General features: G+C 46.5%; 1 protein-coding gene and 1 long non-coding RNA gene across 2 annotated transcripts; both read right to left on the bottom strand.

Annotated features, from left to right (window-relative positions):
- Positions 1–20,912: 20,912 nt before the first annotated feature.
- LOC146756501 (uncharacterized) lies at positions 20,913–23,227 on the bottom strand. The gene is made up of 6 exons (XM_085524508.1): positions 23,109–23,227; positions 22,865–22,942; positions 22,599–22,680; positions 22,211–22,337; positions 21,868–22,013; positions 20,913–21,548 (listed from the first exon to the last, which is right to left on the bottom strand). The coding sequence occupies exons 1-6, from the start codon at positions 23,220–23,222 to the stop codon at positions 21,031–21,033; spliced, it is 1,065 nt and encodes a 354-aa protein (XP_085380634.1). The 5' UTR covers positions 23,223–23,227; the 3' UTR covers positions 20,913–21,030.
- A 166-nt stretch (positions 23,228–23,393) lies between these two features.
- On the bottom strand, positions 23,394–26,785 carry LOC146756500 (uncharacterized). Its single transcript, XR_014937463.1, has 4 exons — positions 26,394–26,785; positions 24,958–25,064; positions 23,777–23,849; positions 23,394–23,649 (listed from the first exon to the last, which is right to left on the bottom strand). It is a non-coding gene; the product is annotated as an uncharacterized LOC146756500 (long non-coding RNA).
- Positions 26,786–27,541: the final 756 nt, after the last annotated feature.

The following is a 27,541-nucleotide window of genomic DNA, read 5'->3' as shown; positions in this document are numbered from 1 at the left end:
ATTAGAGTCTTGAGACAACAAATGTTTAAAGACCAGATTAGAGCAGGAGTTCAGTTTAAAAAGATTGATGGACAGCATAATCAGGAAATAAATATCTGTTAAACAGGCCCAAGCACTGAGTATTTTCAGTCCAACCTTTTCAGCCAAACTAGATGTGAATGTAACTCAAGAAGGGTCTGGATGGGGGCTCTGGCAGAACCAGAGTTCTTTGTGAACCCCTATGAGGTTTTGGTCACAGGTTTGGCATGGAGCAGAATAAAGATACATCACAGTTGAAAAGCATTTATTGGCTACCTATTCTACACTACAGGTGGTAGAACCAGTAACTCAGATTTCAGAGGTTATCGTTAAACAACAAGGCCAGTCCAGGGGTGGGTAAAAGATCTAACACACATCTCTATGATACGGGTGGCCCAATCACAAGCAGTGGTGCGCTCAGTTGTTCTGCTTGCCTGCTCCTCAAGGAGTTAGGAGAAATCTACGCCTGTTGCGTGTTCGAGTGCATGCGCAATGCCATGTGGAGGGCTTATCACAATAAAGATTGGCGGATTTGCTGCGTAGACCGGTCAGAACTCAGATCTGCGTTGTGCTTCCTGCGGCACCAAACGCCCAACAGTGGCAGTTCCGTGTATTGGCCAGCAGGTGGCAGCAGAGACCACGGAAAGAACGTCTGCGGGACAGACCCTGGGGATCCATTCTCTTTTGATTATAGGGGAAGAACACAAAGATGGAAGAGGAGGGAAGGGGGAAAAAAAAAAGAAAAAAAGAAAAAACCAAACCACAGCAAACAAATAAAAACTTCTCCAAACGTAGCAAATGTGAATCTCTGTCAATAAATAAATGAGTAATTGAATTGATGTCCATTTCCCCACCCCCCCCCCACCCCCCCCCCGCCCCGCAACTTCTGAGATGAAAAAAAACACCTGGTATCAATTGGACAGATGCACACAGTGAAGCCAGGGATGGTCTGAAACGCAAAGCAGCTGAGCAGCTTTTAGAAGAAAACAGAGTAGTAACAACTTCTGTACCTACATTCACCACTCTGAGATCCTGTCTGGGTCACCCAAGGCTTGTAAATAACCACTGGGTCGGTTCTGATGTCGAGTGATTTGTTGTCAGTTCTCTCATGGTTCTCCGGTCAGTTCTCCGGTGCCAGGATCTGCCACAGGGCATTCTGACCACGGGCATCATGTTTCTACGCTGCCGCCTGCATTTAACAGGCAATGGGACTGCCCAGCATGTGCAAGGCAGCACCTCTGTCACACCACCAGAATGTTTAAGGCTGTTGGGATTGTTGTTAGCGTCCCATTAACACTGAGGCTAGAGATACCCTTAGGATTGACATTACTATTAGCATTACTTTGATGGTGCCCTATCTGGGTCATCTTCAGGGGATGTCAGGAGTAAGGCACAGTGTCAGGAGAAAAAGAACAGACTCTGTTACTTTATAAACGTGATAATAGAGAGAGTTCATTGGAAAAAATACAACTCTTAAATAATGCAAAGCATGCTTCTGATTGGATGCAGGCATCATCTGGGCTCTGATTAATATTACTTTTAAGGTAAAGATTATTGTTACCTTAATGATTGTTTTTTGGATTATGATCAGGTTAAAGGTTCCTTTTGCTACAAACTTCTAGCATCATTTTTGTTGTTACATTTGGAGTTAGAGACGATTTTAGAATCAGGGTAAGGGTTAGGATTAGAGTTACATTGTGGGTTAATGCTGTTATCTCTACAGCTCCTGTGAGGGTTGGGGTCTGGGTCAGGTGTTTAAAAAATGAAATGAAAAAAGAATAAAAAAAATATATATTGAAAGCTTCAGATTTCCTTAATCTTTGTGGGAATCATATAATGTGCAACTCAAATCTACCTCTTCGTGCAGTGACTGCCTGTAAATTTGCTAGAGCTTGATATAATATGGCCTTGTGCCATAGTCCTCCAGATTGTTGCTAGGATTCCTTTCCATATATTGAAATTGAATTGACCTAATATATAGGTCAGTTACCAACCTCTTGTTTTTAGGTCTGCCTTGTACTTTTCTGTGGAGAGAGAAGGGCAATGTTTCCAAAAGTCAGTACATTCATTCTGTCCTGTGCTGGGCTCTACCCACCCTGCGTATTTATCTTGTGCTTGTCTCAATTCTCCCCATGTCAGAATGCCCCCAGTCTGAACTTAATTCTGTTCAGCAACTTTCTTGGTGGAAAAACTACTTATACAGCTGTTTTACAAGAGGGTTATACATTCAGTTAGGGCCTACACTATGTACTGAAAATACTGGAAACTTCCACTGCAAAAACACAATCTACCTCTCCCATCTGTGCAGCCTTGCAGACCCAGAGCATGCCAGGTTATTTCTGCTTTCATAGCATTTGCATGCTGTAGGGTGAGCAAAAGGTTCTGCTGCTTGATTCTTCTGCAAGAGCTGCCTACCGGCAAATGGTTGCAGGGATGGAGGATGTGACAGAAAGCATTTGTCTCCACAAGAGCAGAGTTACATTCAGTGCAGAGTGTGAGAGTCAGGTTGGTGTGGAAAAGCACTGACACGCTGGGGATGATGCAGTGCTCACATGTCTAACACTCACAGACATTACTGTCAGAAGGATGGTGCTGTGTTGTGCTTCTACCTTTGGCAGCCCCTGGAGAAATGCTGTGGCACACAGAACACCTTTGTATTGCACTGACTGCTGCCATGCAGCATGGATTTAACACACCAAATCCAGAGGAGCATGACTGCATCTAACTGCCCTGAGAAAAACTACTGTAGCTGAAGAGATGAGGAGGCAGCTGCTCATCTGCAGAACAAGCAGCACTGCCAGACACTGGGCCAGGTGAGCACCTCCTGCTGCAGCGTGATGATGACAGGGCTGGAGATGATCTGCAAAGCCAGCTTAAAAGTGGGAGACGTGAGTCAACATGGCAGGAGGACAGAGGTGTTAGGGAGCAGCCAAGGCATCAAAGAGTATCAAAAGGCTTTGAAAAGTATCACAAAGTGACAGCCAGGAAGACTGGGATTATCATGAGCAGCAACCTGGATGCTAGAGATTATTTGCTGCCATACAAAATGGTAGAGATCTTGCTGCTGACATCCCAAAGCCATGCAAAATGGGAACCCAGAGCTCTGCCTGCACAAACCCCACAGCCATAGCATTGCAAGCTGAGCTGCCTTGCTGTTTGTTGCATTCATCCCAATCCCTGTGAATGAAGACTCGGACTGCAGCCAAGGCGATGATTGAGCATGAGAGTGACTTTATTCAATAAAAGACAGGAGGGCTTGAGAGGTCAGGGGTGAAGATGGGACTCCTCTTGTCAAGATGAGAGTGGCTCAGAGCTGGTGCTGCTGCCTGGTGCCTGGGACTGGCAGCCTGACTCTAAGTCCCCATCTAAGATGCTCAGCTTCACCTCACTGATGCTGACCTGCTCCTGCATGGTGGTGCTGCTGTTGGGGCACTCGGGCTGTGCTTGGGATGGGCAGCACTGCAAAGGCACTGGGTCACAATCCAGGCAGGTGACTGTGGTGTCTGGCAGGCTCAGGTCAGGAGCTTCAGCAGAGCCAGGAGATATGAGAGCATGAATGTGGATGAGCCCCTTGTGTCCATCACTGTTACCATGTGGAAGGCTGTCATCCGAATTGCAGCGATTTGTGCTTAATAAGAACTCTCCATTGATGGAAACACACTGCACATCACTACTTGGTTTGGATCTTTGGGGTTGACAAGGGCTCGAATTATCTAGGAAGGCACAGAAACACAAGGGTTAGTGTCAAACGTTTGCAAGTTGAATCATGCAAGAGGTTGCTGATACTTGGTAATAGAGTGGCGGCAGGACGAAGCAAATAAGCTTGAAGCAACAGAGCCACTGTCTTGAAAGTGATCCTCGTGCAGGTCCATAAGTTTTGACTCTGCCTGGACTTCATATGGGGCAGTATGACATCACAAAGGGGTGATATGATGTCACAAATGGGCATTATGACGTCACAAATAAGCATTATGATGTCACAAAGGGGCACTATAATGTCAAAAAGGGGCATTATGACATCACAAATAAGCATTATGACGTCACAAAGGGCATTCTGACATCACAAAGGGGCATCATAACGTCACAAAGGATTGTTATGACGTCACAAAGAGGCATTATGACATCACAAAGGGGCATCGTGATGTCAGAAAGGAGCATTATGACATCACAAAGGGCATTATGACATCACAAAGAAGCATTATGACGTCACAAAGGGGCATTATGACATCACAAATGGGTGTTACCATCACCCTGCGCCCAACTCCTCTCTCCCTCCTATTGGCTCCCTCTCCCACCAATCCCCGATCTCCCCTTCCCTTAGGCATTGAATTCTCTTCTCACTACCTCCTCCCAGTCCTCCCCTAGGAACAGAAACCATTCGGATTCTACAGCAAACTACAGCATCTGCACTGCAAGAGCTCACTGAACCACCTGCAACAATGAAACATGGTTTTGGAGAGTGGGTTTGAAAACACACCTTTAGACAGCTGTCTCCCTGTAGCCAAAAGGAAACCAAGCAGCAAAAGAAGAGTCCAGCCTGAAACATGCCCATGCTACTAGCCCAGGTTTTTCACAGTCAATGCAGAATCCATCCTGTTCATGAGGTGACAAATGACCAGTGGGTCTCCCCTTGCTCCACCCCTTCTCCTTCAAAGCCAGAAAAAGAAAGAGAAAACAAGCTTCTGTACAGCTGCCGTTATTTCTGACAGCGAGTGTAATCACAGAATCATAGAATGGCCCGGGCTGGAAGGGACCTCAAGGATCATGAAGATCAATCACCTCCCTGTCCCTGCTGGCCATCCCCTCTTCTGATGGAGCCCAGGGGACCATTTGCTCTCTGAGCTGCAAGAGCACGCTGATGGCTCACGTTCTGTTTTTCATCCACCAGGACCCCCAGGTCCTTCTCTGCGGGGCTTCTCTTAAGGACTGCTCCTCCCAGGCTGTACAGATGCCTGGGATTCCTCCAGCCCAAGTGCAAAACCTTGCACTTTGCTGTGTTCAACCTCATTAGATTCACCTAGGCCAACCTCTCGGTTGAGCTCCCTCTGAATGGCATCCCTTCCTTCCACTGCATCAGCCGCACCACTCAGCAAACAGCAGAGGGTGCACTCCATTGCATCATTGGTGTCACTGATAACCATGTAAAAAAGCACTGGTCCCAAGACAGACTCCTGGATGACACCACTTGTTATTGGCCTCCACCTGGACACAGAACCATGAATCACCACCCTCTGTCTGTGGCCTTTCAACCAATCCCTTATCCACCAGGTGGTCCACCTGTCAAATCCACATCCCTCCAGTTTAGAGATAAGGATGTGGTGGAGGGCCATGTCAAAGATCTTGCTCAAGTCCAGGTCAATGACATCAGTTTCCTTCCTTTTGTCCACAAATGCCGTCACTCCATCATAGAAGAGCACCAGATTGGTTAGGCATGGCCTTCCCCTGCTAAAGCCACGCTGACTGTCTTGGATCACATGCTCATTCCTTATGTGATCAAGCATGTCTTTGAGGCGGATCTGTTCTTCACCATCTTCATCACAGTTCTACATTTGAATCAAGTAACTGGTGTTGCTGTCACCAAGAAAACCTCTTTGTCTTCTACTCCTGCTGCACATCTGTGCTTTCACCAGAAGCAAAGGGAGAGGCCACCTCCTAGATCCAAATTTTAAGAAACCAACACCCAATAGGTGTCATCTGAAGTAAAATAGCAGAGAAATTAAGATGACTCTTTTGCATCCAGCTTGGATCACTCCCTCACTCAGGCACACCACCATCAGATCAAGGAGATGCTGCCTTCAGCTTAGAGACTGTATGGGAAATCACAGCTTGAACCTCTGATTAATCAGCTGAGGCAAGTGTTGGGTCAGCTGCGGGAGCACAGGTGAGAGTAATCTAGCTGTGCTCCCAGAAGGGGTGGACCTCGACTGCACCTCTTCTGAGACCTCACCTCATTTAAAGGCTGACCACCACTAAGGCAGAATCTCTTGGAGACTGCTCCCCAGTTGAGACTGCCTCAGCTTTCTGGTCAAGGCATCAACATTGGTCAGTTTTCCTTTGCTAATAATCTTTGACTATTTACCACCATCTTGGTTAACATCTTTTTACTAGCCACCCTTACAGAGACCATAAGGGCTTGGGCTTCCAAACTCTCAGCAAGCATTTGGATCAGACAGCTTCCTGCTGGGGAGCCCCCTGCATCACTGCTGCCTCCTTTCGTACTGGACCTGCAGATGCTTCAGAGCTCATTAGCATGGACTTCCTTCCTCCCCTCAGCAGCTGCTCCTGCACTCACCTTCATTCCTACTCAGATACCGGCCGCTTCCAGCACCAGCTGACCTGCAAGACACAGAAAGGAAAGGTGGGAGTCATGCAAACGCACAAGCCCAAGGCTGCGTCACCACCACGTATGGCAGCCTCGGGAAGTCAGCTGCAACTACATCCTTTGTCAGAATGGAAACAGGCACCGTCAATTAAGTGTGACCTCTGAACTCATTGCCACCATCAGAAATAGGCACTGAAATTGCTCACTTCACTGCAGCTGGTTACCTCCTGATTTTGGGTAAATGCGGACACTGTCTTGAGGGCTACCAGAAAAACGACATCAACTTCATTGTAGGTGGTTAAGCTTGGAAGCTGGACTTGAGCAAGAAAAGTTTCTCAGCTCAGAATCACAGAATTATCAAGGTTGGAGAAGACCTACAAAATCATCTGGTCCAACCATTACCAATACTTCCCGGATAAATCATACCTCTCAACACAACATCCAAACGTTTCTTGAGCACTCCCATGGTCGGTGACTCCACCACCTCCCTGGGCAGTGCTATCCAATGCCTGAATACCCTTTAGGGGAAGTAATATTTCCTAATGTCCAGCCTGAATCTTTCCTGGCACAGCTTAAAACCATTCCCTCTAGATCTATAACTGATCACACAAGAGAAGAGGCCAAACCCCAGCTCACTACAACCTCCCTTCAGGACGTTATAGAGAGTTATAAGGTCTCCCCTGAGCCTGCTCTTTTCCAAGCTGAACAATCCTAGTTCCCTCAGCAGCTCCTCGTAAGGTTTGTGCTCCAGACCCCTCACTACCTTCGTAGCTGAAGACGTTCCAGAACCGCAAGGTTTTCTTGCATGGAGGGGCCCAAAACTGAATAGGTCAGAGCTCCTTCTTTCCATCATTGCTGTCACGTGGAAGGCTGTCCTTGGAACTGCAGTGACTCATGCATCCTAACTGCACTCCATTGATGGAAGCACAACGTGCATCATTGCAACTTGCTGGTGGGTTCCTGTATTGGCAAGGGATCGATTCACCTGGAAAGAGTAGATACACAGCATTTAGCGTCAAACTTTCACTGTCCAAGGAGGCAAAGGCTTGGTGCTGCCTGTCAAGCAGGTTTCAAGCAGCTTGTGAGACTCATCTGGGAAAGACAGGAGTCAACCAAAGATGTCAGGCACAGGCTTGAATGCCAGAAGGAGGTACAAGCCCACTGAAAGCATGAATTCTACCTGTGTTGCTGACAAGCAGTGTTTTGAAAGCTGGATTTGCACCCTTACCTGCCAGGACCACGACTTCTGCTTCAGAGGGCTCCCTGGCACTGCTCTGCAGTTGGTGTTTGGCCACAGGGGATGGTTTGCCCAGGCAGAAGCAGGAACACCAACTGCCAGCTGGTGACTCTGCCCTCTTACTGGGAGAACTCAGTCTGGAGAGAAAACAGAGCATGCTGTCAGTCGTGGTGCAGGATGAGGGAAGAGCTGCACCGAGCCCTTGCCAATAGTTGCCTGTTCCCGGCACTGCCTGCTTTCTGCTGAAACACAGCTTAGAAAAGCGCTCTGTTTCAAACAGCAGAGGATGCTTCCATTCCTACAGCTCAGCCCTCAAGTCCTGCTGGCTACATTCCTCTCAATGATTTCAAGCAAGATTCGGAGCATGTGAGCAAAGGCTCCACAGCCGGACAGGAAAGGAGCTGGCAGGCGTAACTGCTTTCTGAGGAACCGTACAGTTATAAGGGAGGTTCAAAAGCATCCCTGACTCTTACGTTAACACCTCCTCGGCCTCAGCTCACTGCCACCTTTAAATTCTAGTGCCAGCAAGTCTGACCAACAGCTCTGCTTACAGGAGAAGCACAATTGGTTTCAGGCACATGGCCCTGAAATCTGGAAAACCCCAAGATTTCCATGTACAGCCAGCACAGAACAGGATAGACGCCAGCATGGCTTTCTGCATCTTGTGACTGCCTGCCCAACCAGGAAGGAAAGGCACCTTGTGTGGCTCCACTGAGGCCATAGGGCAACTGTGTGTTAGTTGAATCCTCAAAGATATAATGGACAAAAAATAAACCAATAAAAATCATCCGAACAATGATGGTAGGGGCTGGAAAGGGAATTCCTCTTTCTTTATCTTTCAGATGGAAAATCAATGATTGCGTTGAAGTTCCTCAGTACAGCTGCAGGCCCTTCCTCCACTTGTATCTTGCTGCTCCGTGTTGCAACAGGAGAGCTGCTCTGGCCTCTCCTCTCAGCCTGTGCCGCCTGCACGGTGAGCAGCTTTGTGGATGGAGAGACCCACACAGACTTGGGCCCAGGCAGAGAACTGTGCCCTGCAAGGGAAAACCACAGCTAAGACAGAAAAGGAAGCAGCAGCACAGCCATCCCCATTCTGCATATCTCTCAGAATTGCTCATCCGAGCCACTGGAAGAAGAGGAGCTCAAAATAACTGTGTGCTCAGAGGTATGCTCGTGGCAAAGGACACAGCCACAATTAAGAGCAGCTCACTGTATCTTAAGAGGCAAACAAAAAGCCTAGAAAAACTAGGGGCCAGAGATCTCAGAAAGCATCACTGCCACACTTCAATCAAGTTTCACCTGCTTGCAAAACATCTTAAGAGCAGTGATGGTTTTCTCTATGTAAGGCTTGGACACTCTCAGGACCCATCAACAGGGCACCATATTCTAACCTAAGCCCAGAAGCCTGCTGTCTCCTCAACAGTAACAGAATTTTCAAAGGTCTTGGAGAAGCCCTGGATTGGATGAAGCTGTCAGATTTAGATCAAGCTAATGGAGGAAGATGCTCACCTACTCCCTCTCCCATGGCTGGTGTGGATTTGGAGCAGAAAAGGACGTCTGTGTAAATAGTACTGTTGAAATATCAACTGGTAGAGCAGTGTTGCACATTGTACAAATCACAGTTGGACATCCATGGACAGCTGATGATAAAAGTAATTGTAGGGGAAGAGCTGGATGAAATATTGTTAAAAACAAATAATCATTTTAGCTGCACGTTTGTAAGCATTTCTTTTCATCCTTCTCAAAACAGTTTCATGGCAGAATAAAGAGGACACGTTCACACAGACATTTCCACAGCCAGACTAGGGAATAATCAAAGAATATCAACCAAAACGTGTTTCCTACCAGTTACATGAATCTTGAAGGTGAGTTTCTAGCCAGCAGCCTCGCAGCTGTACTCCCCTTTGTTGCAGTAATTCATTCCTGGATGTAAATCACATGTAGAAAAGTGTTGCTATGATACTAGATGACCAAGAAAGTCCTATAGCCAAAATGTTTTGCACCAGAGAGGCTGTCAGTTGATCCTCCAAATGCAAGACACACAAAATGAAGCGTTCCTTTATCTCTGGGATTCCAAGCATTTTCTCACCTCTGACTTTCACTTGGAATGTTGCTTTGTCATCTTTTGTTTCACAGCTGTAGCTCCCTTGGTCTTTCAGGGTCACATTTTTGACCATGAGCTTGCGGTGCGTCCCCTTGGAGATGATGGTTGTCCTCTGGTCCTGCTTCACCTCTGTTTGATCTTTCTTCTATACGACAGCTCCGCTTGCAGCTGACACCTCACACACCAGCTCCAGGTCTTCAGAAGGACTGACTGATATTTCTGAAGTGGTTTTGGGCTTGCTGACACATTAATGGCTTCATCTGAAGAAAAAAAGAGAAAGTGGTTTACATCCTGACTCAGGCTTATTCAGCACAGCATGAAGATACAGTTAGAACTGATTGTAATGTCTCTGCTCATTACATTTGGGTGATTGAGTTTCACCTCTGGAGGTACTCACATACAAATGTGTGCTTGATTCTCCTGTGTAAGGAAAGAGTAAGTTCTATGCAGACAGTTCTTATTTCTTTTAATCAATTCTGTATTCTGCACACGTTCTTCTGAAGCTAAAATGAAGGCAGCTAAGTAACGTGTTTGCAATACATGAACAAACCTATTTAACACCTTGTCTCTAAGCTAACAAGCAGCGTTTGAAGAGCACATCAGTATTTCATGCCCTTCATTCCATCCAGACAGAACCTGCCTGAGGAGCAAGCTGATGGCTGTCAGCTACAGGCAGACCTAGCTTAGTACTGCATTTCTTAGAGCAACAACTGTTGCTTTCAGTCACTGAATATACCAAGGCCAATTGCTATGCCAGGCACATTTATGGCATCAGTGAACAAATAATGAGTTAAAAATTGTAATAGACAGGAGTCATCTATTCTTGTAAAACTAGGTGACCAAAGAAGAACAGTCCCTCTAGAGTCAAGCTGTGAAGAACTAATAGCATCAATCAATATCACATAGATAGATTACTTCCCTGCCCTAAGACCATCTTGTGACCATTTGGTGCTCCTAATTAAGCCCTCTTGATGGCTTTTTTGTCTGAGCCATGTGACATTTTGTGATAGGAGTTACTGCTAGTGTTCCCTTCACCCTACACCAAAGTAGGAGGTATCCATTCTCAGGGAATCATGCAGGCTTCCTCTGTATCTGATGCTCAGAGACAGCCCCAGAACTTTTTAAATCTTAGCTTAGCTCTCATCCAATAATGTTCATCAAACAGTGCAACTTGTCCTTTGGGGATGCCTTTGTTCTGCATCAACCAATTCCAACGGAGTCTTCTCGGCTTGTTTTAGATCAGTTTTTTAACAGATAAAGAAAGGGGCTTTGAATTACAAAGTGAAATTGCAGAATGCATGATTCTCAACCAAACAGAACGGGAGGTGAGATGCAGGGTGAATACCTGAGCCAACACCACCTGCAAGCAATCCTTCTTAGGAATCTCTAGCCATCCCAAATCCAGTGTTGGGCTTGATCTATCATCTCTGCTGAGTTTTTAGCTAGCTGATGGTGAGCATCTTGGTGGAGATGGGTGAGCAGTCAGACTAGAGGGTCTTAATCAACCTTAAGGATCCTGTGATCAGAGGAACTTGAATGTGCTGTTAAAGGTCACAAGAGCTGCACTGCAGCATGAGCATACACAGCGAAAGGTTTTCAGTAGAGCTTCGGTTCATAAATGAGGACTGGGTTATGGAAAATAGGCTCAAGAAATAAACCAGAAAACAGATCTTAACGCCAGGTTCTGTGAATGCAGCCAGCTGAATTTCACAGATATTGAATTTCAATGACAATTTCTTGTGTTATTTTACCCACCAGCTCCACCCTGAACAGGAACATGTCAGTGACAAGCATTACTCCTCCAGGCTTGACCTGCCAGTGCTTTACTTGCACTTTGAGCTAATGGCTGTGCTTACAGCACCTCAGGGAGACACCTCAGAGATCACAATATCCTTCGGGTACAGCAGGAGACACTCAACTCTCCAAATGTGGAGTTTAATTTGTCAAAAGAGGAGACAGGATTCCCATGCTAAGAACTTAGGACCATTTCAGTCATAGGTTTAAAGATGATGTAAGTGCTGAGGCAATTCATGAACTAGAAGAATGAAGCCCAGATGTCAGGGCTCAAGTCGTGACTCCAGCCCCAGCTGCAGCTAAGGCTGTCTTGAATTCATCACAACACAGTTACATTATTTGCTCATACTGTGGATTTGCATAGGAACAACAGGAATGTCAGAATTGCTTCAATAGAGCTATGCAATCTTTGTCCTAAATACTGGAAACCCACAGGGTTGGACAAATCAAATGAATTAAGTCTGAAGTGCTTTACATGGATTGTGATCCCATGTTTGCCTCACAAACTTACCTGAGACTTTCCAATCAAAAATCAGAGTGTCATCTCCAGTTTTGCAGATGTATGTTTCCTCATCTTCTTTCGTTACAGGTGAAGCCAGAAGATTATGCAGTTTCCCTTTATCTTCCATTGTGAACTTGTTACTAGTCATGATTTCTTTGCCATTTTTGTACCACTTCACCAGGACATTGCAAACAAATTGAGCCTAAAAGATGGAGATATCATTCAGGACCGAAAAGAAAAAAAGAATTCCTTTATGGAAATTAATTGGAGCTCAAAAGTTAGATGATGAAACTGTCCCCTATTAACACACACTGGAATAATTGACTTCAAAGTTTCAAAATCTCACCACTGTCTTAGCCAAAAGTTTAAGCCTAAGGCCACGGTCCTATTTTACTGCGGGTAATGGAGTTTGTTTTCCAACTTCTTGTTAACATATCATTTCAAAACAGCGCACACAGCTGAGTTGGGTCTGTTGAGACAGCGCAGTCAGAGCTGCTAAAATCAAGTCCGGATTTTGCATGCATTTGTTCTGCAGTTCCAAGAACACAGATGGATAATACAAATTCAACAACATTCTACAGAACGCCTGTCTTTTAGGAGCTCGAGAGCCAGCTGATGGACACTGGGATCACTGAGATCCTGTCAATACATTTAACTCCATCCTATCATACAGTCAAATTTCATTCATTTTTTCAGCAACTGTCTCTTATCATTGTAGTTCCCTCAACACTGCTGGATGTGAGCCCAGCCACACAAAAGCAGCTGCTGGTTTTCACTGCAGATACTGCAGGAAGGAGAAACAGCCTCCGGACTGGACCAGCTGAGCGTGGCCCTACCAGGATTTGCTCCAAAGGTCTTATTACCAGTAGTGCTTCCTGCTGAAATACATGGGGGTCCTCCTTTGATTCCAACCCCAACCCACCTCACCATGCCCCCTGATAACATCCATCAGGGCCACATCTCCACAGTTCCTGAACACCTCCAGGGATCCCACCACCTCCCTGAGCAGCCTGTGCCGGTTAATTCTGGGGGCAGACCTGCCAGTATGAAATATTATGCTAACATGACAAAGAGAGAGAAGAAAAGCAAAATTAAGACTAGCTGACAAGCCTTGGCAGGAAGTTCTGCTCTCCATCAATTTAGTCCCTGTGACTCTTCACAGGTCTCTTCTACATTTTGGATCACTGCAACAAAAAGAGCTGTTGACATCATCTCTCGTGGCCACCCTGAGAGAAGAGCAGGAAGGCTGGGATGTTCTTTTTCCTATCTTTCCCTTGACTTCCTCTATATCTTAGGGACGAATCACAGGACAGAACACAGAAATCAAATGGCTCTACAAAGCAGATTGGCCAGTTCAAGTCAAAACAGCCACTGAAAACACCCCAGATGCTGTCTGACAACAGCTGGACTGTCGGGGAGTCAGGTGAATGCAGTCTGCTGGCCCTGGGCAGGAGGAGCACAGCCCAGACTGTCACATACCTTTCAGTGAAAGCTGATAGAGCATTTTATTCCCCTCACAGATGCACTGACAACTTCCAGCATCATCCATTGAGACGCTGTGAATTTTCAGGGTGTGTTTCTTCCCCACAATGTGCAGATCATGTTTTTCACTGGCCTTGAGCTCTTCCCATCCTTCATCCACTCCACAGTAGCGCCTGTGTCTGAAAGCTCAGCCTGCAGTTTGGCTTCCTCACGCAGCCAAGCGCAGATCTTTTCTACATCTTTGCTCTTATTGGTAAATCTCACTGCAGCACCTGTCAGGAGCAAAGGCCTCGTTAGTTCAATTGATATCAGGCTAACGTGGTCAATGTTTGCTGCAACATCTCTGAAAAAGTATCACCTTCTGTTCCTGCACTCATCATTGTGTCAGTGCTGAGCAATTCAAGATATTTCATTTGGTCTTCTTGCCGGATTTACTAAGTAAAAATCAACCAAACATCTCCTTCTACTGATTAAGAATGCTCTAAACATGCTTCTGCAGAGGTTTCCACCCAATGACAAACAGGTCCTCCCATCATGAATCTTTGTTCTATTTTGTCATGCAAAGCTGATTGACAGAGATATTATTGGAATGATTGCTCCCCTACTTCTAAACTATTCCAGTGCAATCAGAAAGGCTGTCTGAACCTGGAGCTGAAAGTACTGCTCTATGGTGATGCAGTGGTAAACCTGCTGACTGAATGCACTGGCCAGTAGCTGTGAACTGCAGACATTCATCAGCTGGCATGAAGCAATCTGGTTCAGATACCAAGCAGCTGGGTAGATTGGCTTACCCTACACTCAGTGCTATCATGTTTAGGTCATTACCAGGAGTCACATCAGTCCATGGGATGCAATTTCAGGTATTTGGTACAGTCAGTGAATGCCTGCAGCCCCAGTTCTAATCATCAGATCACAGCAACTATGCCTTGACTGTAAGAGGAAAGGAGAAGGATCAAAGCAAATACCTCTCACTCTCATCTTGCTGCTGACATCATTTTCGGCAACAAATTTCACTTCTGCTCCATCATCGTTCTTGGTGATGTTCTTTATGATTAGGCTGTGAGTAGTTGGGTTCTCTTGATGATGCAGGTCTCGCTTTCCTGTAAGACATTACCACTGAGGTACCAAGTGCTGCAACACGTTGTTGTAAGGTCAATAGTAAACATGGCATCCCCTCCAGGTACAGCTTCACCAGTTGTTAGGGGGGATTTCACAACCAGGACTGGTCCTGAGGAAGAACATGGAATGCTCTTTAGATGCAAGTCTGGTATCTCATTTAGAGATGGAAGATTAAATCATGGGTACATTTCTACTTCTCCCTTTGCATGAGTGCTGGAAGAAGCACTTCTATGCTTCAGATCTGTTACAGAAAGTTCTGCCTCTTGCACATGTGAGATATCAAAAGATAAGGATATTCACGTCTCTGTCACAGAAACAGAACTTGTATCACTTTAGTGGTAGCTGGAGGTTGATAGGAGATAGGAGAACTAGTAATAAAGGAAAGCCTTGGTGTGTTAATGCACTGCTATCCTTAAAGTCAAATGAAACATCTTTAGGGAACCAACACAGCTGCTCAGCACACACTGACCCATTTCCATTGGGGTTTTTGTGCTTACCAAGGTGCACGCTTCCTGGGAATTCCAGATACAGGCTCTATCCATGTGCATTGACTGCAGACACTCGGAACTGATCATCAGCCTCTTCAGACAGATTGCTCACCGTGAACTCTGGGACAGGGACATGAGACTCGTGGCACCTCACCCAGGTGAAGCCAGTTAGTTTCTTGCGTTCCACAATGTAGCCATCGCTTGGAATGGGGCGGTGCATCTTCGGAGGGGACCATGCCAGCGTCACTGACGTTTCTGTTTTACTTTTCACCACGGGGTCAGTTGGGGGCTGGGTGGGAGGTTTTCTGGGAGCTGAACAGAAATAAATACAGAAATATTAGCATAAGGTCATGTAGGCTGGAAAAGACCTTCAAGATCAGCAGACTCAACTTTCAGCATGACCTACTGAGTCCCACCATTAACTACTGTGCTACCTGAGGACATACATGACAAGCTTATTCCTGCAGGTATTTGCATAGTGAATATATTCACCCTCTGGTTGCTTTGGAACATTTTAGAGGTTAAAATCCCATCAGACTTTTTCACCGTGTGCAGCCACTGATACAGGCAGGAGGCTGGGAATTACCTGATGGGCTCTAGTTACAGACTACTGACACAGTCAAGGATTGATTTCATTTCATTTTGGCCATCAAAAAGTTTGGAGTCTGGTTTAAGTCATCCATCTAGACTCCAATTATAATCATATGGAGAACAGCGCATTTAGGAGAACTCATCTCATCTTAATAAACCTGAATGAAATCACAGAATCATAGGATCACGGGAGGACTTGGGTTGGAAGAAACCTTCAAGATCATTAAGTTCTAAACACCCTGCCATGGGCTGGCTGCCCACTAACCAGCTCAGGCTGCCCATCACCCATCCAACCTCGCCTTCAACACCAAGGACAGGCATCCACAGCTTCTCTGGGCAGCCTGAAATGGAAGCAATGAGCCACATGTTAAAGATACTCAAACATTCATGACTGTAGAGAGAGCCAAATACTCCATACATATTGCCTGCCTGGTCAATGGTATTAAAATGCCAACAACAGACTCATCTAGCTCATTGAAAATGGTGTGAACAAGGCGTACAGGATTCTTCCAGCAGCGAGTTAGATCTGCAAAGTGTAAAAATAGGAAATCTCAATGCAATGCAATTTTCCCTCATAACATAAATAGACACATAACTGTTTTGGGGTGCACTGTTACCAGACTGTCAGTTGCTGTTGGTCAGTGCTAAATGCCAAAGGTCCCACTAACACAGCATGAAGCTGAAAGCTAGACGCTGGAATCAGATCTCCTGACCTTACCATCAGAAATCGAGATGTCATATTTTGCTCAGAGGTGCCTGCTTGTAGGAGGGACAGCTTCCGAGCTTTTTCTGCTCCAGGAACCAGCTCCAGCTTCAGGATTTAAACAGCAGTCAGAAATTAAACTGAGCTTTGTCACCTCCATCAAATAGAAGGAGTGGTTGGGTGGTACAGCTTTCCAAATCACTTAGAAACTGGCACAACAATCAGATGCCTACCTTTTCTTTTTGAACTTGTTAATACATAGAGCTTAATAGCATCAGAATGCCCCAAGCGCTTCAGATAACACGACAGCTGTAAACCCTTCTTTAAGGATTCCTTTGTTTAACCACTGAGTAACTGTAATTCAGTGGTGCTGGTGGGAGAAGGGAAGTCCTAATCTTCCCAGATGGTGAATAGAGCTGATGTTCACATGCAGACTGGTGCTGCAGCACAGCCAGAAACCACTCATTTGGGAAACACAGCACCAAGAAAATAATGGGAATAGCTTCATAAAATCAGGCAGCTTCACCCAAATTTCATGTCAGGTCCATTATTCTTCCTATTTTCAGGAAGAAAGGTTTTCCCTTTTTCTTGTAGTTTTATTTTCTTTTCCTTTCATGCAAGCAGCTTTGTAGCTTACAAATTGTTTTCTAATCACCTCCTGGTGTGGACAAATCACACAGGCTTGACTCCATGTTTTACATAGTTAGCATTTTATATTTGTTCCAGTATGGAACTGTACAGCCATAGAATGGCCTGGGTTGAAAAGGATCTCAAAGATCATCCAGTTCCAACCCCCTGCTATGTGCAGGGTCGCCAACCACCAGACCAGGCTGCCCAGAGCCACAATCCAGCCTTTCCTCATAGGAGAGCTGCTCCAACCCTCTGATCATCACAGTGGCCCCTCCTCTGGACCCACCCCAACAGCACCACAACCTTATTGTCCACAGAAAGCATATAACCCTCATTGAATTGCCCTTCCACTCAGCTTAGAGCACTACTAAAACCAGCATCTTCACCTTAGCTCATCACACTGCTGCAGTTCCTTTTACAAGGATTTCACTGGCAAAAATTAAATCAAAGCCATCACAAGGGATTTAGCACAGTTACGTGTTACTGGCTACGAGAGCTGTCAGCACAGTCACCTGTCAGGCTTTGCTGCTGTTCTCTTTATGTAGAGGCACAACAAGGTTCAGACACCTCACAGTGCAATTCTCACTTGGACTGTAAAGAAAAAGGAGGCTTGAAAAGCAGCGTGTGGAAAACAAAGAAACAAGAATTAGAACAACAGTGGGGCCATGGCACTTGTAGGAATTGTTCTGCCTTTAACAGCAGAGCTTTTCAAGAAGTATGAGGGCATTGCAAACCAGACCAGTTTGGACAGATTAACAACTGCAAGTAGTGGGTTCCAAAATTCCAGACATGAAATCAAAGATAGAAAAACTCTTCACATTTTCATCTCCCAATTTTTCGTACATTGTGCATTACAGTGCAAACAAGTCATCACATACAACTTGGAAGCTAAAGACAAGTCTGACAAAACAGACTGCACAAAAATGATGGATAATTAACAGAGCAAATTGCTCTTTCAAAAACAGAGTTTATGTCTTCTGGTCATAACACTTCAGAAGCCTCAGAGGCTTCTTCTCCTTTGTATATTTTCATTAATCTTAGATTTTGTTTTCATTCAATGTGACCTCACTAAACAAATATTGTCTAAGACCATGAGTATCACATAAATGTGCAGATCTCAAGCTGCTCACTTATCTAGTACCCTTGGCATGATGCTTTATTTTCCTCAGCTGATCATCTAGATTGTGCCTGTTGATTGTGCAACAACAGCCTGTTGGTCTCGATTACCTGTGAGAGGCTCTAACTTTGGCCAGGAAAAATCATTTGAGGATAAGTAATTCTCTTGGAATCAGTAAGGCAGTCTTCCCATTCTTTCTTACCAGCACCCATCTTACATGTTAATAAAGGATTCTGGAAATCAGTTTGAAGATCAAGAAACAATTCAGTTCAAGCATATGCAATCACAGGATTTGTACGTCACCTGCAAAAGTCATTTTATTCTATCCACAATCTCATCCTACATGCAGTTCCTTAGAGGGTTCCTTAGGCACACCAACCCCATGCTCCTATTACAGACCCTTGCATAAGACAGGTGATATACCTACAAGATTATCTACAGCTTAGACTATGAAAACAGGGAGTCTAGCTAGAGAAAATTATCTACCTGTGCTTCTGAGCAATCTGTTAACCACTCTCATACAGTTCAGGCCATTCCAAACAAGATGCAATGACATGTCAGCCACAGAAACAGCTTGATTTTAAGGAGTTTGTTTGGACAAGCCCCTGTTGCATACGGTGGTCAAACATGCATTACTTGGGGGCACATTGTATTTGATTTAACACATCCTCTTACCTCTGGCTTTGCACAGAGTCCAAAGTCTATCAGCTTCAAATTGTCAATCAGCAGATTTTCCCGGTGGATGAGAAAGCAGTCAGGAATGATTTCCACCCAAATGCCCAAGGAAACATCTTTTCTCTTATTTCCTGCTGTGGCTAGTGGTTCCCAGTCTACTCAAAGCTCGCTCGCTCTCGCTGTCTCAGAGATCTTCACTGACTGCTGGCAAGTTCCCATCTTCCAATATCCCAGGTGGGAAATACTAGCTTGTATCTGTTGGAAAGGACCTGGGGACTAGGAGGACAAGTGGTGAGAGACCACAGGCTGAATGCAAGCCAGCAGTGTGCTCTGACAGAAAAGAAGTACAACAAGATCATCAGCTGCATTAAAAAGCAGCACAACCAGACCAGGACAAGTCATTCCTGCTTCAACACTCATTGCACCACATCTACAATACTGTATCTGGTTTTTGGCCAGGAAGGATAACAACCTGAAACAAACTCTGAAGCAAGTTCTATGGATGACCTCCAGCCTGTGCAGGGGGCTGAAGCTCCCACTCAGAGAAGAGAAGCTGGGGAGAATGATCTTTGTGACAGAAAATCCATTGGATGGGGCCAGAGGAATGCATCTCACCCCATACCCTCTGTACAGCCACCATTTGTTTAAAGGATCACTCTTCCTTGAGGCACAAAACTAGAGCAGGTTACACAACAGACTGACACCACAAGGGCTTCTCTCTAGATACAAACTGCAGCAAAGAGCATCACAAAAATGTGAAACCAACACTCAGATCAGATCTGTGTCTCTGCTCCGCTCATTAGGAGCATCATGTTTTACTCCCCTTTCAGAGGAAGATACTTCTTCAAGGATAACAAAATCCAGCTCAGCTACAGAACACAGTACCACATAGCAATAAATATCTAACATTTCCTGTAGGGAAAGAATCCTAAGCACAAGTTATTGTCTGAGTTTCAGCTGGGACTGAATTATCTACTTCAGTGTCTGATACAATACTACGTTTTCATTCTAGAGAAACAATGGAGATAGCGCAGTGATGCTTACAGCTGCTGCCAGGCAGCGTTGTACAGAGCCACAGTCAATCTCAGCTGAGAGCCCAAGGAAGTGAGAAGGAACAGAACTAGGACAGCTGACTTAAACTGGCCAAAGGATATTCCATACTATATGACATATTGTGGAAATAATATGTGCAATAATAATGTAATGTAATGTAATAATATAATAACTTCCTCCATTTTACAGCCAGAGAATACTGCCCTCTGAACAACCAGCAACAAGATTTGTGGTGCTCTGTTAAACTTTTTCCAGCTCTACAGCATCTTTCAAAAGGCAATGGGACCAGTAGGCTGCATTCCTAAGTACCATCCCACCTGCCCCCGTGTTCTTGAGAACTCCACAACTCCAACAGAAGATATTCTCATATTTAAATGCCTTTTGGCTTACCCCTACAGTAACTTTCTCCATGATTTTTAGTGCAACTTTTTCACCAGTAAGAAGATGCCGCCCGAGTTTTACCTTTGCAAAACTACCTACAACTCAAAACACAGTTGCTTAAAGTTGAGTGTGAATTCTTCACTATTATAATATTACAAGTAAAGCAGAGTACCTAGCATACACTGTGTGTAATGCTTTAATTAGAGGAAGAGGTAATCAGAACCATCAATTTCCAACTGGTTTCAAAAATCCAATTTCAAGTTTATACAAATGAAACCTGACTTAGAGAACTGACAAGAGCTGTCAATCTATTCTCAGATTAATTCTAGAGTGGTGAGACAGACTGTTAGGCGTGCTGTTTCTGTACAAAGATGACACTTACCCGTTCCAACTGTTTCATGGAATTCCTAGTACTGGAGAATTTCCTCGTAGTCACTGACAGACATCCTGAATGTGCAAGAACTGAAGATCCTCCAAGCACGTGCAATGAGGAAGTGCCAGCAGTGTTCACATCCTACTTAGGACATATTCTTAGAGGCAGAAGCGACACTCGTGGCAGATCCAGCAATGCTCATCTTCTCACCAACGTGCATCCCCCTCTCACCCAGCAACAACAAAACACAGTGCATGAAGCTGGCTTCACTTAGGTTAACAATATGGAACATCCCTCAGGGCTTTGTGCCACAGAGCAGTAGCAGGGCTGGACTACAGCTTTAGGAAGCAGTGAAAGCCTTTCCCTGTATGGTTACAGTGTCCCTGCACGCACCCCACAGCCAGAGCGTTGCAAGCTGAGCTGCCTTGATGTTTCTTGCACTCATCCCAATCTCTGCGAATGAAAACTCGGAATGCAGCCAAAGTACTGATTGAGCACGAGCGTGCCTTTATTCAATGGAACAAAGGAGGGTGTGAGAGGTAAAGGCTTTAAGATGGGACCAGTCGTGCTGTTGCCCAGAGCCTGGGACTCTTGGCCTGATTCTACCTCCCCCTCAGAGATGTTTGGCTTCTCCTCTGTAATGCTGACCTGAGCCTGCATGGTTGTGCTGCTGTCGGGGCACTCGGGCTGTGCTTGGGCTGGGCTGTCCTGGAAAAGCACTGGGTCCAGGCTGGTGCCTGAGGAGTCTGGCAGGCTCAGGTCAGCAGCTTCAGCAGGTATGGGATGAACGAGAGCTTCAACGATGATGGCATTCTTCTCTTTATAACTGATGTTATACGGAAGGCTTTCATCTGAACTGCAGCATCCTGTGCTTAGTAACAGTTCTTCATTGATGGAATCACAGGATGCTGCATCGTAACATGCCTGGCGTCTTGGAGATATACAAGGGCTCGGGTCACCTAGGAAGGAGTAGACGCACAGCAGTTAGTGTCAAAGTTTCACAAGATGAATCATGAAACAGGTTCTTGACATTTGGCTATGCAGTGATGGTGGGCAGAAGCAAATAGGCTTCTAGCAACAGTGTCACTGTCTTGAAAGTGATCCTCGTGCAGGTCCAGCTCTTGTGTTGACAAGAGACTCATTTGGGAAAAACAGGGGTCAACTGAAGATGTCAGGCACAGGCTTGAATGCCAGAAGGATGTACAAGCCCACTGAAAGCATGAATTCTACCTGTGTTGCTGACAAGCAGTGCTTTGAAAGCTGGATTTGCATGCTTACCTGCCAGGACCAAGACTTCAGCTTCAGAGGGCTCCCTAGCACTGCTCTGCAGTTGGCGTTTGGCCACAGGGGATGGTTTGCCCAGGCAGAAGCAGGAACGCCAACTGCAAGCTGCTGACTCTGCCCTCTTACTGGGAGAACTCATTCTGCAGAGAAAACAGAGCATGCTGTCAGACGTGGTGCAGGGTGAGGGAAGAGCTGCACCGAGCCCTGGCCAAAAGTTGCCTGTTCTGGGCAATGCCTGGTTTCTGCTGAAACACAGCTTAGAAACGCGCTCTGTTTCAAACAGCAAAGGACGCTTCCTTTCCTACAGCTCAGCCCTCAAGTCCTGTTGGCTAAATACCTCTCAACGATGTCAAGCAGGGACATGGATCCCGAGAATGTCGGAGGCTCCGGCTGCTTTGCTCTCCTGGGGCAGGCCTTCAACAGGGAACGAAGGCAGGAGATGAACTTGCCCCGTTTCTTTGGCTCTGCGCAACAAAACAAAAAAACAAGTTCATTTCAGCCCTGGCTCGGTTGGACGAGGCTGAGCGCAACGCATTCAACAGAACACGTAACAACAAAAAGCATGTTCCCAACAAGGACACACAAGAACGGATTTTCCCCATCCCTGGAGGTGCCCAAGGAGCTTAATGCAGTTCTCTTGCTGTACTAGGGCATTAACGAACCCCCTGAAAGCCACGTTCAGACCCCATTTTACTAACCCGCATTGTCAAATGTAAAATACGCACCTGGCTTTGGCAATGAATTGAGGATGGACTCGGGCAGTTTTCCCCTGATGAGTTCCACGCACTCACCAGGGAAAAAACCAACCTGTAATAAGAACAAAAAGACAGGTGGGCATTAGCCCAAGCCCAGAGCCAAAGGGAAGGTCCTCTGACACCGACGCAGGGCAACTGTTTGCATCCAGAAGCCATCCTGTGCAGGCAGAGCAGCTCCAACCAGAGATTCTAGACACTACTGAAGCTGTGCTCTCTAGTCAAAAATGTGTGCCTACCTCAAAGCCATGCTTGCCTCTCCAAAAGGGGCTCATCTCCTTTGGTGGCATATCAATGATGCACACCAGATCTCCAACCTGCAAGAGATTGAAACATCAATCCCAGCTTCAGCACAGCTGGCAGGAAAGCACAGCTAAAACAACAGCCTTCTTCTACGACACAAAATATGAGAGTATTCCCGAGGCGTTCACACTCTATACTACTCCCTGTGCACAACAACAAGGAACGCCTGGAACTGCTTACCTCCAGAGAGAGCTCATCCGGCCCCTGAGCGACGTGGCACTTGATAACATGGGCTGCTGCAATCGCTGGTACGTTGAGAGATGACACAGCACGCACCAGCTGCGGCTCCCGCATGTTATCAGCCTGCAAAACAGAGCACAGGCCGTGGTCAGGAGCTGAGGACAAGCCAAGACGATTTCAAGGTGAGGAGCACATCTCCAGAGAAAGCTGCAGCAAATGTGCTCCATCCTTATCAGGAGCACTTCAGAAGGAGCTGCACGTCTCATCACAGTTATTTCCCTTTCTGGCGTGCATTGCCAGGCCATGCAAAGATGCATCTCTCTCTACCCAGACTAATCAGCAATGGCACTGGCGCAGACAGCTGGCCAGGCCCTTTTTGGCCCATTCTTTCCTGCAGGAGAGTACATCTGCAGCTACTTCTAATGGCTCAACACAGGGAACAAAGACCAGCCAGAGCTTCATACTGTACCTCCGTCGCCGCCACCTCAGGCTCACGGCTGATCTCACTGCACGCAGCACACATCACAGCAAGTGTGAAGAGCTGGAACAGAGCAGAAACACACTTCTGTTTTCTCTATTCACACAGCACAGGATGGACAGACTTCTTCAGAGCTACCCGCGCATACCCTGCGGCAAAACCATGCGGGCGGACAAAACATGGCACGTACCTGGCAGTGAGATCACCTCAAGCTATATGCAGCAGTTCCTTGTCGCTTTGCTCGGATGATATGAGAGCAAAAGCTGCACCGAGGCAGCGGGTGGAGGGCGAGGAGAGGAGAGAGAAAGAGCAGGTCAGTGAGAAGGGCTAAGACATCCATGGAATAACACACACAGCACAACCGCCCCACCCACTTCCTGCAAGACATGCTGAGTCTCAGACTACGTGATGCCTGTCCACCCAGCAACTTTACGATGCTTCCACTACTGAGCAAAGACAATGGAAGAAGCACGGGACAGGTGCCAACTTTACTGATATCCCCTTTGGAACGTGTGTACCAGGGGAAAATTACGTCTGATGGTCAAGAGTAAGCAATACGGTGCTGTGAGCTCCGACAGCCAGCAGTTCTCAACACCTCACTGCCCACCCATCCATCCCATGCAGGTTCAGCTTACCTACAAGCTGCTGCACACGACGGTGTGAAGAAAAAGGCAATAAAGTCACTAACTAACTAACTAACTAACTAACTAACTAACTAACTAACTAACTAACGGCACTAACTAACTAACGACACTAACTAACTAACGACACTAACTAACAACACTAACAAACAACACTAACTAACTAACAACACTAACTAACTAACAATACTAACTAACTAACAACACTAACTAACTAACGACACTAACTAATTAACGACACTAAAGGCACAAGAACAACAAGTCAACAACCACTCCGACCACTAGCTCACCCACAAAGGAACACAGAACGCACCGCTCCTCCCCTCATTCCAGCCGCTTATGACATCACCAACGGCCAACAGCATGGTCCACCATGACCCCCCACAAGGCGGGGAGCCAAGACCACGTGGTCACATCTGATTCCAACACGGCACCACAACATTCCAGGACTCAGTGTGGGCTTGGAATTCTATCCTGGTGTGGCAGCGCAATGGGAGGTGTTAGGGCACAGCTGAAGAGCTGACAGACAACGGACGTTTCCAAAGGAGGGTGCCAGATTAACTCTCAGCATTCTCTTGTGGGGCTCTTAGGAATGCTTCAAACCCATTTTCACTGCCTAGCTCATTTCTAGAAAGTCCAGTTGAGAAATGCTCACTTTGTCTGGGGAACGCCTCTATGCATCATGAATGAAAAATAAAATAAAATGGGCATGCGACCCTATGAAACTTACCTCTCTGCTCTTGCTGTCAGCCAGACACCTCAGATGAGCATGACGTGTCCCTGCTCCTGAATGAAGATCCACCCAAGTCTGTGTTCCTCTCTGCTCCATCTCTGGGTCTAAAAGAAACACAGACAGAGATGATTACAAGATCCTTTGTGGAGACGAAAGACAAGGGTGCACACGAATTCTGTTTAGCAAGAAATACTACAGTCCCAATGGACTGCGGTGGTAGTACTTGAATCCTCATTTGGGACTGGAGCTCAACAGGTCAACACATCAGAAATAACACAAAGTGCATCTGGAAGACGTGTCTCAAAGCCCAGAAAATCCAACACGGGAGGGGGCTGGACAGTGGACCACAAGTGTCCATTTCCATTGCAGCTCCCTGTAGAGAACAGCACCAATCAGCAGGCGTGAATCAATTCATTCACAAGCTGCACAATGACTCTGTTCTTTACGTGATAAAGAAACACAGAGATTCCTGACCAAAAAGTTGGGAGTTAATAACGACCAAAGAGGTTCCTGTTCCTACGCCTCATCCTCTCACCCCAACTCCTGGGTGATGCCCACAGGCTTCAAGTCAGCACTCAAATCCATTGAACTCCAGTCACAGAACTCCATCAAGAAGGATGTCACACATGTGACACTTACATACATTTTGCATCAGAAACAGTGATGCCAGCAGGAGCAGAGAGGTGACTGTCCCCCTGTACCCAGCACTGGTGAGGCCACAACTCGAATTCTGTTTCCAGTTTGTGGCCCCTCACTGCAAAAAAGACACTGAGCCTTTGGAATGTGTTCAAAGAAGGGCAACAAAGCTGGTGAGGGGTCTGGAGCACAATGGGGCCATATGAGGAGAGGCTGCAGGAGATGGGAATGTCCAGCCTGGAGAAGAGATGGCTCAGGGGAGACCTCATTGCTCTCTATAACTTCCTGAAGGGAGGTTGCATTGAGCTGGGGGTCGACCTCTTCTCTCGTGTCATTATTGATAGAACTAGAGGGAATGGTTTTAAGCTGCAGCAGGAGAGGTTCAGGCTGGACATTAGGAAATATTACTTCTCAGAAAGGGTGGCCAGGCACTGGAATGGACTGCCCAGGGAGGTGGTGGAGTCACCCACCCTGGGGGTGTTCAAGGAATGACTGGATGTTGTGTTGAGGGACGTGATTTAGTGGGAGCTAGTGGTAATAGGAGAACGGTTGGACTGGATGATCTTTTAGGTCTTTCCCAACCCTGGTGATTCTATGATTCTGTGATTCATACGCTAAGAAGCAAGGAGAGGCTCTTTTGTTAAATCTTTCAGTAGAGAGAAGAGTTGATATTTGCTTCTCCCGACAACAGAAACACGGTACCAGCTTTCTAAGCCAACCCACCTACAGCAGGCAGACAACGCATATGTAAAGGAGCACGCACATCCCCTCCGGCATCACTTGAGACGACAACCCACCTTCAGATCTCTGTGCATTTCCCTTGTTTTACAAAGATGCAGCCTCGCTGCAGCTCCATGGGTGTCACACAAGGCCTGCAGGACCTTCCTCCACAAACCCCATTTGCAGGCCTTGCTCCGTGAGGATTGCCACCGGCCCTCCTGAGCAAAAACAAGCACTAAGAACAAGAGCAAAGCACACTGGATTCGCCCTGGCCTGGCTCAAGCCCCAGTCTTACCAGACAGACCCTGGGATGAAAACTACTCCACAAACACCAGATGGACACCAGCAAACAAGAAGTTGATCAGATCTAACCCCAAGCAAGCACCAAGCCTCCCCAGGAAGCTCTTTGCCATCTGCTTTGTCATCACCTTACCTTTCCCTTTCCCTTTCCCTTTCCCTTTCCCTTTCCCATTTCCTTTCTCTTTCCCTTCCCTTCCCTTCCCTTCCCTTCCCTTCCCTTCCCTTCCCTTCCCTTCCCTTCCCTTCCCTTCCCTTCCCTTCCCTTCCCTTCCCTTCCCTTCCCTTCCCTTCCCTTCCCTCCACACCTCAATCCCAAAGTTGTTTCCACACCTGCCAGCACGTGTTACCTCCCACCTGCTCATCGCACAGAGCTTCAACAGCACCAAATTTGCTTCCGGGGCCCTCCTTCACCTCACTGTGCTAACACTCATGATTCAAATTACACAGAAATCCTAGCAGAAGTTCTCAGTGAGAACTGCACCTAACATTCCTCCTTCTACAAGCAACAGCCACAACAAGTGGTCATGAAAATGCTTTCATCAAAAAGAAGCAGAGACGGCACGGCAGGACAGATGTACTCTGTGTGCACGTCTGAAGCCTTTTGAGAACCTAGTCGTTCTTCCTGCAGGACCCCTGTCTTCTGTTAAAAGCTGAACGGTCCCCAGAGCACCTGTTTCCATCAGCTGCCACCATCCAAAGCAGCCAGCCTTCTTACAGTCACCTGGCCCAAACATCCCTTTTGCTCTACACTTGATTCATGCAAGAGATGGGAGCTTGGCACGCAGACCATCCTTCCAACAGCACATCCCAGCAGCAAGGGATCACAGCGCTGGCACAGCTGAAACAAAAAGGGTGTGCGAGTTTCCTGTTAGCACTCAGTGTGAACAAATCTACCACTGAGCAACACCGTGAGCCCCCACTCACC

This window comes from Coturnix japonica, chromosome 27 (assembly GCF_054131305.1).
Source record: "Coturnix japonica strain WE chromosome 27, WE-NBRP24, whole genome shotgun sequence".
NCBI lineage: Eukaryota > Metazoa > Chordata > Aves > Galliformes > Phasianidae > Coturnix > Coturnix japonica.
Note: the sequence above shows the minus strand (reverse complement) of the source record. Positions and strands in the feature narration are given on the sequence as shown.

What these genes read in the sequence shown, in the direction of transcription:
- LOC146756501 (XM_085524508.1), bottom strand. Translation starts at nt 23,222, where the DNA reads ATGCGGGAGCCGCAGCTGGTGCGTGCTGTGTCATCTCTCAACGTACCA. An exon ending in CTGCTTGACATCGTTGAGAG is followed by an intron (nt 22,014 to 22,210) that starts GTATTTAGCCAA and finishes TTTTCTCTGCAG; the next exon opens with AATGAGTTCTCCCAGTAAGA. An exon ending in TGAAGTCTTGGTCCTGGCAG is followed by an intron (nt 21,549 to 21,867) that starts GTAAGCATGCAA and finishes ACTCCTTCCTAG; the next exon opens with GTGACCCGAGCCCTTGTATA.